This window comes from Haemorhous mexicanus, chromosome 3 (assembly GCF_027477595.1).
Source record: "Haemorhous mexicanus isolate bHaeMex1 chromosome 3, bHaeMex1.pri, whole genome shotgun sequence".
Taxonomy (NCBI): domain Eukaryota; kingdom Metazoa; phylum Chordata; class Aves; order Passeriformes; family Fringillidae; genus Haemorhous; species Haemorhous mexicanus.
The window spans coordinates 20,352,795-20,363,936 of record NC_082343.1 but is presented as its reverse complement, the minus strand read 5'-3'; the positions used below and the strand labels follow the sequence as shown (position 1 = coordinate 20,363,936).

The 11,142-nt window shown below is 39.8% G+C and overlaps 1 protein-coding gene across 3 annotated transcripts in view; it reads right to left on the bottom strand.

Annotated features, from left to right (window-relative positions):
* The window catches only part of EPRS1 (glutamyl-prolyl-tRNA synthetase 1), a 37,696-nt gene extending 26,858 nt beyond the window's left edge, over positions 1–10,838 (bottom strand). For 2 of the 3 annotated variants that reach the window (XM_059841011.1, XM_059841012.1), the window contains exons 1-6: positions 10,689–10,838; positions 8,298–8,382; positions 3,752–3,851; positions 1,753–1,909; positions 889–1,028; positions 123–223 (exon numbers count right to left, since the gene is read on the bottom strand). In XM_059841011.1, the coding sequence (XP_059696994.1) occupies positions 123–223; positions 889–1,028; positions 1,753–1,909; positions 3,752–3,851; positions 8,298–8,382; positions 10,689–10,734 (629 nt within the window). In that variant the 5' untranslated portion in view covers positions 10,735–10,838. The remainder of the gene's footprint in view (positions 1–122; positions 224–888; positions 1,029–1,752; positions 1,910–3,751; positions 3,852–8,297; positions 8,383–10,688) is intronic. The other variant, XM_059841013.1, reaches the window with a different exon arrangement.
* Positions 10,839–11,142: the final 304 nt, after the last annotated feature.

Genomic DNA, 11,142 nt, shown 5'->3' with positions numbered 1-11,142 from the left:
GCTTTAAACACTCATTTGGTTTAACAGCCTTGTCTGATAAGCTGATTACCATCCTCACCAAAATACTTTTTTTTAATAGAAAAAACAAAATAGAACCTTGTCAAAGTATTCATGTTTCTTACCCACTTGCTTCAGGAGGAAACCTCACAATGACCTTTCCCATCTCTGCGCCAGGAAGTTCAACGAACTTCCCAACATCTGCTTTCTTTTCTTTTTCTGTTGCCTTGTTGAAAAGAGACATAATTACAGATTGTATTAGCTGTAAAATGAGATATAAAACTCTAGATAACAACTGCTGCATCAAAGTCTCCTTTCAAACCTACAAGCTGCCATATTGGACCCCAAATTCATCTCTTCACAATTTTCACATTACTCAAGGACTCTAAATAAAGATTAATTCTAGAGTTTTAAGTAATTTTGTCTTCAAATCTGGTCCAGGACTGAAAAGTCCCACTAAGTTATCTAATTTATTCCATAGAAGAAAACAACTGCTAGTTAAGGTTTTGTATCTTGGTGTTCTTAACCTGAACATGATTAACAAATTCAGTCAAATTTCAGTCAACTTTCAGTCAAAGAGCAATCTTTGCAGGTCCATCAGGATCTCAAACTGTCTTTAGAAAAAGCAAACAATATATCTAAAGAGCAGTGCTGATTAAAAGAAGAGGTGCCATATTTCCACAGTTCCATCTACACATTGGACTAGACAATTCATGCCCTTTTAAATTTGAAAGCAACAGCTTTAGCAGTGAATAAGAGTTTACAAAAGTTTAGTTCACTGTATGACTGCTTACATTCAGTTTTTAATTCTCTAACTTAAAAAGAAAAAATTCTTGCAATGTATTCACAGAAATAAAGCTACTCTCTCCAGAAGATCTGAGTAAATCTTACCATTTTAACCTTTGGTGTACCAGCAGCCCACTTGGCTCCTACTGACTGGAAAGCATGTTGTACCTCAAGGAAGGTGTACCATCGCTTTGCATGCACAGGAGCTTTGTTTTGCTCTAACTGCCCTTGCCACGTACTATTATCTGTTAGAAAAAAAAGTTTTCAAACAATTAAATTATAAAAATAAAATTATTCTTATCAACAGCAGCTTTTCAGATTGCTCTTAAGAGCAGCAACATTGAAAAAATACCCAAAAGCTGCAGGCTTTTAATCCTAGTTATTCCCTTTACTTTCAAGTGGAATTGGGTTATACTGAATGATAGATCATCACCTATCACTTTTAGATACAGAGCTAAGAGAAAATAAAATCCAAATCCATAAAAACAGATCATCAAAGCTTCGTTAACCACTGAAGTGTATTTTGCAGAGTGACATCTACCTCTTTTAATAATTAAAAGTAAACACTGAAGAAATTTCCTCTGCTAAGATAATGTCACAGAAAGGTCGATGCATATAATTTTACGTTGCACATTTTCCTATTGAGGAAACAGGTAATAAAAGATGTTCTTGCAATTATTAGCACAAAAGAAATTAGAAAAAGTTCCACCTAGAGACTACAGATCATAAACTTCCAAATGTAACAACAATTAAACAAAATAAAATCTAGGATTTCCTAAGCTATACTATTGCCATCACTAGTGATGCACAGGTCACAGCAGTGTGCATGACAGTACACAGTCTGTCGTAGAGCTAGGAGTCACTGCTAGCATCCACAAAAAAGAAAAATTGGGGATTCCTGTTGTATATTGATTAAGTATCAATATATTGATATTGCAAGCCAGTGAAACAGAGAATATAAACCAATACCTTTTAGTACAGCCCAGACACACAAATCTGCAAGACTCAGAGAGTTTCCCACCAAGTAGGTCCGTAGAGACAGACAGTGGTTGAGTTCTTGGATGGCTGAAGGGAACTGGCTGGCAGTGGATAACTTTGTAGCACTGAACTCCAGCCAGTGGTCAATCTTGTTTGAAGAGACAAAAGACAGTTAAAGTTACCAAAGGAATGGGAATTAAGCTTGTTAAATAACTGAATAATACACAATTGATCTAACAACTGAACAGAAAATATTAACAGGAACATTAGAATTAAATATATCAGATCATAACATATGTTGAAAGAATACTTAAAATAAATTATACTGAAAAATTCACCAAGAACAATACTAAATAGTGAAATTTAATTTCTTCCTTCAGCATGAATTCAAACTGCTGAAAACATCAACTTCACTGAAGTTATTCCCATTGGTAAAATAATAAGCAATTCTTAGGTACTCGCTTATCTCAAGAGTATATAAAAATCATGCCTGTCCTTTAGCTATTTACCTATCATATTTGTGACCTACTTCCTCTTCCTGGTGCTGCTGCTGGTTAGTGTACCATTTTCCCCTCAGTCTCTATTTTACCTTCCTCGTGTCCTTTTAGATTTGAAGAAATCAAATCTGTGACCTTCACAAGTCCTACTCCCCACTCCTGCAAAAGTCTTTTCCATCTATCTTTGTAAATAAACACAAAATATATTAAGAATTAGGCTAGTTAATAACGTAACCCTGTATATAAACTGAATCCCTCAATCCTGCAAGAGACTAAGTGTCTCTTCTCTGGTCCTATTTCATGTGTAACTGTTCTGCAAACTGCAACGGGAATCCTTCCAACGTTCAAGCCAACGTGGCAAGCACAGATGTAATTACAACCTCCACAGAATTCGGTTCAGTCATTTGCAGTTGCATGCCAAAATACGTGTACCACAAAGGCAGCTGTCCCTGTACTTCTCCAAGTACAGTATTATTTTGGAAAGACGCAGAAGTGAAAAGAAGTATTGTACCAGCCCTGAAAGTGTGTTTGCTGAGGTCTGGGTTTAACTTAAAAACTAGGGATTTGGACAGAAATTTTAAATAGCCACAAGATAACTTACATCTTTTTAATGCCTCACAGGCAAAGTAGTAAGACAACACTCCCCTTGAGACCAGCTATAAGGGTGGAAGAGTGATTGAAGAGTGATTACCACTGGCTTCAAGAAGAAAAGACCTGAATCAAATCCTTCAGTTCCTCCCCAAATTTCAGAGGAAGTAAATTTCAACTTGTCTGCTAGTTTCAGTTACCAATTTAAAATTCAGCATATGATTGATTATTTTGAGCTAGACCCAGGAAGAAAACAGGGTCAGGGTTTTTGACTATCATATACAGCAAAAGCTGCCTCAGGATTTCAATGCCACACAGCATTCCTTGGTGTTATACTGAAGTGTTACAAGATAGCCACTGATGGCAACAGAGCTGAGGGAAGTGAGGAGGGAAAATCCATGTTTTACCTTCCAAGCTGAATTATTTTATATTAGCAAACTGCTTAGGAGTTGCTGTTGCAGGGGTGGGCAAGGGCAACCCTTCCAAAGTTCAGATTTCTTAGTCTTTATATTTCTTAAATGAAGGAGGAAGCTCACCAAAGCAAACCCCTCAGCATCCCACATAGCTGGAACCTCAGTCTAACAGTAAAATGCAGAACAATAGACACAAGGTCAAAAAAAAACCCAATCCCAAACCCAAACCCCCCCACCCCGCCCTCAAACTCAGAACAGGCCAAAAGACAAAAAGGGAAAAGGAAAAAAAAAAACCCAAGAGGCAAGAGAGTGATTCAAGGCCAAGGTGGGTGGGGCTTTGAGCAAACTGGTCTAGTGGAAAGTATCCCCACCCATGGGAAACAGATGGTCTTTGGGGTTGGAAATAGATGGTCTTTAAGGACCTTTCCAACCCAAACTATTGGGAATCTAAGGAATCACAGATTCACTAAGGAATCTGTGATTTCTTCTCACCTCAGTGTGTTCCAACAGATTCGAGCCATACAACCCAGCAGAGGCAGCAACTCGAGCCAGGTACCGAGCTATTGAATTCACATCAGTAAATGAAACTTGCCTGAAAAAAAGAGAGGGGCAAGGCAAAGGTAAATTACTACCTCCAGTCAGTTCAACTTTAATTGCACATACATAGTTGAAACATGTGCAAAGCAAACACAAATTAACTTCCAGGCGAGTCAACAGGTACCAGGTCACCAGAGTAGAAAAACAAAAATAAAATAAACCTAGCAAAAGAATGAGTCCTTGCTTTTCTATCACCAGATGGAATAATAAGCTACTAAATGTGCGAGAATTTTGTTTAAGCTGAAAATAAGAAAATAAGACTCTGATTATTCTTTCAAATACTCTTCAAATACAAGAATTCATAAGTATAACCTGAGCTACAGATTTTCCAGATTATAAGGAGCTGATCAATATCTGTTTTCTTTTCATAAAAGAAGGATCACTTTGAGGAGGATTCCTAGTGAATCAACAGAAGAACTGAGAGGTCTTCATCATGGTTTTAAGGGCTAGCATCAGGGGAAAAAAAATCCCTGTTCATTTGTTATTTACTTTACTCAATTCACACTTCACAGAAATCATCCCCTGGTGAACAAACTTCCCTGCCTGTATTTGTCTTTTTACCCAGTCTCCTACAGATAACAGACTAATTTGAATTTGTTGTCCCCATTCCACTTATGAAAGTCCTCAAGAGATCCGCAGAAGAAGGGCTCTCCAAAGGGAGTACTCCTTTGTTTTCATGTCCCTTTTCTACATTACGTACAGTATCAAAAACAGCTGTACACGGTCAGAAATCTAGCTTCCAGTTCATCTAAGACAAATTAATATTTGCTAAAGAGCTTTGGAAGAAAGATGCATCAGAAACATCAGTTCTCCAGATAATACTCATCTCTACTCTACAGTCCCACATGGATGCAGACTGCAAAAACAGAGCTCCAATTGCTTCTAAATCAAGCATTGATATCAACAAAAGTGGTTTTATTTAAGCATTTACTCAGTTTAATGGACTGAATGCTATACTCCAACTTGTATAACCAAAGTTCCACTTCTGTTTCTGTCATTGTTCTCTATTTCCCTTTTTACCTACTGCATCCTTCATAAAATTAAAAGAATTCAGACAGCCCTCAAGCCTTGCAAAAATCAACAAAAAGTTCTGAAAATTATACAGAATGTACTTGAGATATTAAAAATTAGAATGTGTCCCATTTTTAGTACAAATGGACCAGCCAGTCTCATTAGGCTAATTGCAGTATGACCTAAGGAATATAGTTCATTGGGAGGGGATTTTTGGTTTGCTTGTTTCTAATTTTGCTTGCTTTCCAAGCATCTAGGATCCAGTAAATATATAGAAGATCCATAAAATGTAACTAAAACCAAAAGTCACTGCAGGATGTTTAAATTATACCTTACTGTGTAATTGAAAATGTGGCCTATTCTAATTTCCCACTATCAGATTTTAAGGAAGCTTTTATAAACTGAGAAAAACAAATAACTTCCAATACATTTTCATTTGAAAAGTCTGTGAAATGCACTTTTATTGTTTTCTCTAATTCATACCAAAACAAATATCCCTTGATTACTCAAGCAAAACTGGATACATGTATGAAATGGGAAAATGTTACTCTGAGTAAATTTTACTTATGCTTTAAAAGTTGTTATTTTCTTCAGGAAAAACAAAATACTCCCACCCAAACATCACTAATTGACCTCTTTGAAAAAGTTATAAAAGACTTTTTGCAGCCAGTGCTTGCTAACTCCAGGGCTAAGCAAGGAAGAATGAACGGAGACAATGCAATGTTACAGGCAAAGAGCCGCTATTGAGAGTGACATGAAATGCCACATAATTAAATACCAGGGCAAATGTTCAAGAAGACAAGATGGGAAAAAGAGACCAAAAAACAAAAGCAAACACATAATACAAAAAACCCCAAAACACAAATTATTTCCAACCATAATAAATCAATGCTGAATTGATTTGCTAAAAGCTTTTGCTTGATCTGCCTGGGAAGAATAACTACTCTGAAATGTGCATGTGCTCACCACACAAAAGCTGTACTGCAGCTTGTTTTGACAAGACACTGGTACACCAAAACTTTCCATAAAGCCATCAGCACTTAGCATAATAGCTTGCTTAGGAGCTATTACTACATGAAGTTTTGAAGCGAAGTCTTCAAAAATAACCTTTAAAATAAAATTCATCATCTCAAATGAGTGATAAACCTTTTAGGCTGACAGCTAAGTTTCAGCTAGTTAGCTAAAAATTTTGTCACCAGATTTTAACTGAGCTTCAAAACCAAACACAGAAGAATCACAAATAAAATGTTCTTTCTTGTTCAAGTGAAGTCATCAGAACTAATGGATTCCCAAAAAAATATCAAAATCTGAAACATCCCAAGTGATTTTCACAACATGCCAAAACAAGATGCTTCAGCAGAACTGATGCCATGAAATCCATTTAGCAAAAGCATTAGCTGAGATACGAGTTCAGCCGATGCCTCTCACATTGCAGATATACTTTTAACAGGCTTTAAGGCAGAGAATCAATTTTCGAAATTATTGTACAACCAAGCAAGGGAAAATTAATGCAATACTGAGGTCTGGAATAACTTATTGAACATAAGCCAATGCCAGGGATGAGAGGACACTAACACAAAAATTTCCATCTGATGGGCCCATGATTCTAGACATTATCTACCCAGGGCCAAAGTGCCCTGAAAGCGCCCAAGAAAAAGAGCATTTGCTTTACATTTCTGACAAGTTCCATTACAGCCAAAATGAGTGGTTTTGCAATGCAGTGGGAAGAAGGCATGGCAACGCTAAATTATTTAATGAAATAATTATTATTTCAAAGCAAACAATATGCATTAAAAGTATTCCTAGTGTCACAGGAGCACATATATGGATAAATAAATAAATAAATAAATAAAAATATACACACATATATACATACACATATATACGCGCACATATACTGATATATATATATATGTATCTCCATACACTGCCCAAACAGTCAAAGTAAAACAAAATCCAAACCTGACTAAGGCTACTTAGGGGAAAAACTTTCTCCTGCAAGTAAAATATATCCAATTAACTTTCTGTTATGTAAGCTGTATCCCACATGTGCAAAACACACACTGAAGATTATTAAAGCTGTACCAATTAAATCCCAATATAACCTGTCATATTTCTCTTGCTTTCATTCAAAATCACAAATTCAGGGCCACCACCAGGCACAGCAAAAGATAACATGAAATATCAGATTATGCAAGAACCCCTATCTGAGTTCAGGTCTAACATTTTAAACAGAAAACAATATTTGCAACCAGTAAAACAACCATGACTGAAGGCTGTGAATCTTTCTGTGCTTTGATTTTCTGCAAATATATGTACATAGTGACAAGCTTATTGCCTAAGGTTAGAAGACATGGAAATGTTCAGTCAGCGTTAATTTATGAGGAGCAAGTCAGTAACTGCAATACAAGATGAAATATGTTGCTTCTGTAGCCATTCTACAGACAAGCAGGTATTCCAGTCTATGATGCATTGCTGGCTTTAACAGCATCTTCTACTGAATTAGCTCACAAAATGAGAGTTTGCCAGCAAGTCTGTGAACAACAAATTCCCCCCAATCTTCAAAAAAACAATCAATGTTCAAAAACTAAAGGTATAATCAGTAATTCCAAATTCATCATGGTGTTACCATACTTCAACTTACAACTGCAATGCTCATGTGTACAAATATGCTCCTTACTGCAGATACTAAATGCCTGAGTTTCCACTGATATGTCAGACAGCAGGATGTCTCCTCCTGATATATCCAGATGTCTTAACTCATATGAAATTGAAGATGACAATGCAGCTTCCCAAAACTAGGTGTTAGTCCTGCATTTCTGATAGGCATTTGATCTTACTCAGATTGTAAAAACCATCTTTGCGTCCCAAACTTGAAGTTATCCATTCCAATGGCAGAGTATTTTCAGAAGGACAGACAATAGATTACTACAAAAATTTCCAATATTCTTTCCACAGTGTGCAGATGGATACACTGAATAGCACTGCACAGTTAATTAGCAGTTTCCTGACATAACATCATGCCTTTGCTTATACACACACAGGAGGGAGCCTAAAATGATGTCATCTAAACATTCAAACTTCAGTTCCCCACACATGTACAAGTCCAAGGAATCTTGTATTATCAAAACTCTCTAATTGGTATTGGTAACGCATGGAAAAACACCAAGTCCTAAACAGTAAAGTGACTGGTACAGCATAAATATTATACATAAGTACATGTAAATAAAAAGAGTTTTTCCATAAAAATCTAGTTCAGAATATACTGTAAATGTTTTGCCTGTGCTAGAGACATCAATAATGCAGTAATGAATAAAACTGTGTTTGTTTTCTTTTCCTCCTACCTCAAAAGGTTACTGTCAATGCTAGAACCACGTGATTTTTAAAACTGCTGACCCAAAGGCAGAAGGAGAGATGCAAAGTCACTTACTCAGACACAGAGAGGATGGTTTCTTTGCCTTCTTGCACTGAAATTTCAACATCATTCTTCACATGCTCCACTGTCAGCAGAGCTCCTTAAAAAAACAAGAGAAAAAGATACTGAACTTCCTTCCAGGAGAGATACCTTTCACAGTTACAACCAACCACTTACATCTCCTATCCACTAGGATCAGGCGACTGAACAGGCTCCTTCAAGTGAGAATGCCCAGGGAAACAAAACAAAACAAAACAAAACAAAAAAAAAAAAAAAAAAAAAAAAAATCAATGTTCAGTCTCATATGCAAGAGGCTTCTTGGCAATCCTTACAGCCTCAAATTGATAATGTCCAGCACACAGGGATCTGCGGTGAGCTCAGCAAGTGTTAGCTGCTATACATTTTTGCTTCCTAAGGGTATGGTAAAAATTAGTCCTGTCCCCCACTATATGAGGAGAACGTAATCAAAAAGCTCTTAATTATTGAACAGCATTACTAATGTACTCCACTGCAGCCCTGACACATGCATTAAAGGAGATCAATTACTGAATATACTTTCTGAACAAGAATGAGACTATTTTTAACCTGATTTGAAGTTCATGAAAAGATTAGCCATTCAAAACCAAGAAATTTTATCCATGTAAAAGCACAGAAAGCTTACACTGGGTTTTCAAAGTAGTTCACAAGTGACAGTAAAAAATGGTCTCCAGAAAGAAAAGAACTACTGAAGTTTTTAGGCTACACCATTGAAGAAGACAGCTCTGCCCACATTCCAAGAGGCTTGATGCAAACCTGCTCTGATCTCGAGGCTCTACAGCACGACACAGCAGCTCAAACAAAGCATCGAGCTCACTTGGCTGCATTTCTGCACTGGCTCTGCTCCAGACTCAGCCTGCTGAGCATAAGCAGAGGAGCTTGTGTTCTCTAACTTTGCTCAGAAGCACGTATAAAGGCAGCAAGCTTTTGCATAGGCAAAACAGGAACTTTAGGTCTGGAAAGCCACCTAACTAACCTATTAAAGTCTCCACAGCATGCTGTACACTTTACCTTCCCTAGAACAATGCTCTAGCTACCAAGGCAGATGATACTAGAAGCTATTAATACACTGGCCTAAATACAAACCACTGGAGCTAGGAATTCCCTAGCTCTCACCTCTGCTCAGCTGAAAACCCTTCTTGTGGCATTAAGAGTAAGTCAAGGTGGTTCTTCTCATCCCTCAGCTATCCATCTGTGAAATTCAGGGTGACATCCCTTATGCAATACGTTAGTAAGACACGTAAGTATTTTAATAACATGCACGGAAATGCTTTGAAAATAACAAGTATTATGTGCACTAAGCTATGTAATTAATACTGATGACATTAAAAACTACTACACTTTTCTTGCACAGCAGACACAATGAAGAGTATGAAGTAGGGATCAGTAAGATGAGTGTGCTTGTCTCCTTGATATAAATGTTTAATCTGTAATATGTAACATTTCTGATACAATCATGCAATCTCCTGAAATAAACCTCCAGTGCCACACACAAGCTGTCACACTAAATAAGTCTCCAAAGCCCTTAAAGCTGATGTTAATCATAATTCATACTGCATCATTTTCTTTTCTGGCAAATCAGTATAAACAAGTCTCAGGAGAAATTTTATTTAAAACATATATGTTTGTATACCTTGAATCAGTAATCATGCAAGTTGTATTCAACTCTGAAATCCATTTGGGAGTAACAGCAATAAAAAGAAATCAATAAACTACGATGAAGAATAGGAAGAAAATTTATTTTGAACAGCTACAACGAAATGGAGAAATTTTAAGGAACACATACAAAAGATTGTTTCCAGATGGGTGAAAGTGCAATGAAGGAGGTTCTCACATTTTTAAAAGCAAAATAACATCGAAGGGCAGGGAGCAACTGAGAACTTCGAGACAGCCACCCAGAGGGGAATTTCAGCAGCGGATTAGAACTGAAAATGAAAGATGGCAAGACAGCGGCAGAGCTCACGACCAGGCGATGTGAACTAGGGCTGCCTTGAACATTCAGCCTCAACGTGCCAAGTCACCCGAGGCTGCACCCGTGCCCGAATTCCCGCAGCCAGAGTTATGCCCAGCGCCGGCCGCACCGCCGCGGCCCGAGCAGCTGCCCAGAGGGACCCGCAGAGAGCACACGGCCCTAGGGAAGGGCGGCAGGGATGGGACGGACGGGAGGAATGGGAAGGACGGGAGAAATAGGAAGGACGGGCACGGGCCCCGGTGCCGCCTCGCCCGGCCCCGCACGCGGGCACGGCCGGCGCCGCATGATGCAACACAGGCGGGAGGGAGCGAGGGAGGCGGGGAGGGGACAGAGCCCCGCCGGACCCCCCGGCAGAGCGGGATCGGGGCGGCGCGGGATGAGATCCGGCCTGCACTTACCGAGCGGGGGACTGCCCGCGTCCACGGTGAGGCTCAGCGCCGCCATTCCCGCCGCCAGCGCCGGAACCGGAGGAGGCAGCGGGGCGGGGCGCGCAGCGCTGCCAGCTCGGCAGGGGCCGGCGTGGCCCGGGAGGCGCGGCAGGACCCGCCCCGGGGCAGGGAAAGCGCTCGTCACTTCCGCAGGAGAAGCCGTAGAGGCGGCGAAGCGGGAGGTGAGGGTGTTCGGTGTGTCCCTTCGCTGCCGCGGCCCGGAGCCCGCCCGGAGGAGGCGGCGAGGCCGGAGCCGGAGCCGGAGCCGGAGCCGGCCGGAGATGACGAGCGGGCGGAGCATGAGGCCCTACCGGGGCCCTCCCGGCCGCGCCGGTGGAGTCCTGGGGAGCCGGCCGAGATGAGGGATGGGTGCAGGGTGAGGGCTGCCCTGCCCCTCCGCAAACCAGATGCCGGTGCTTCGCTT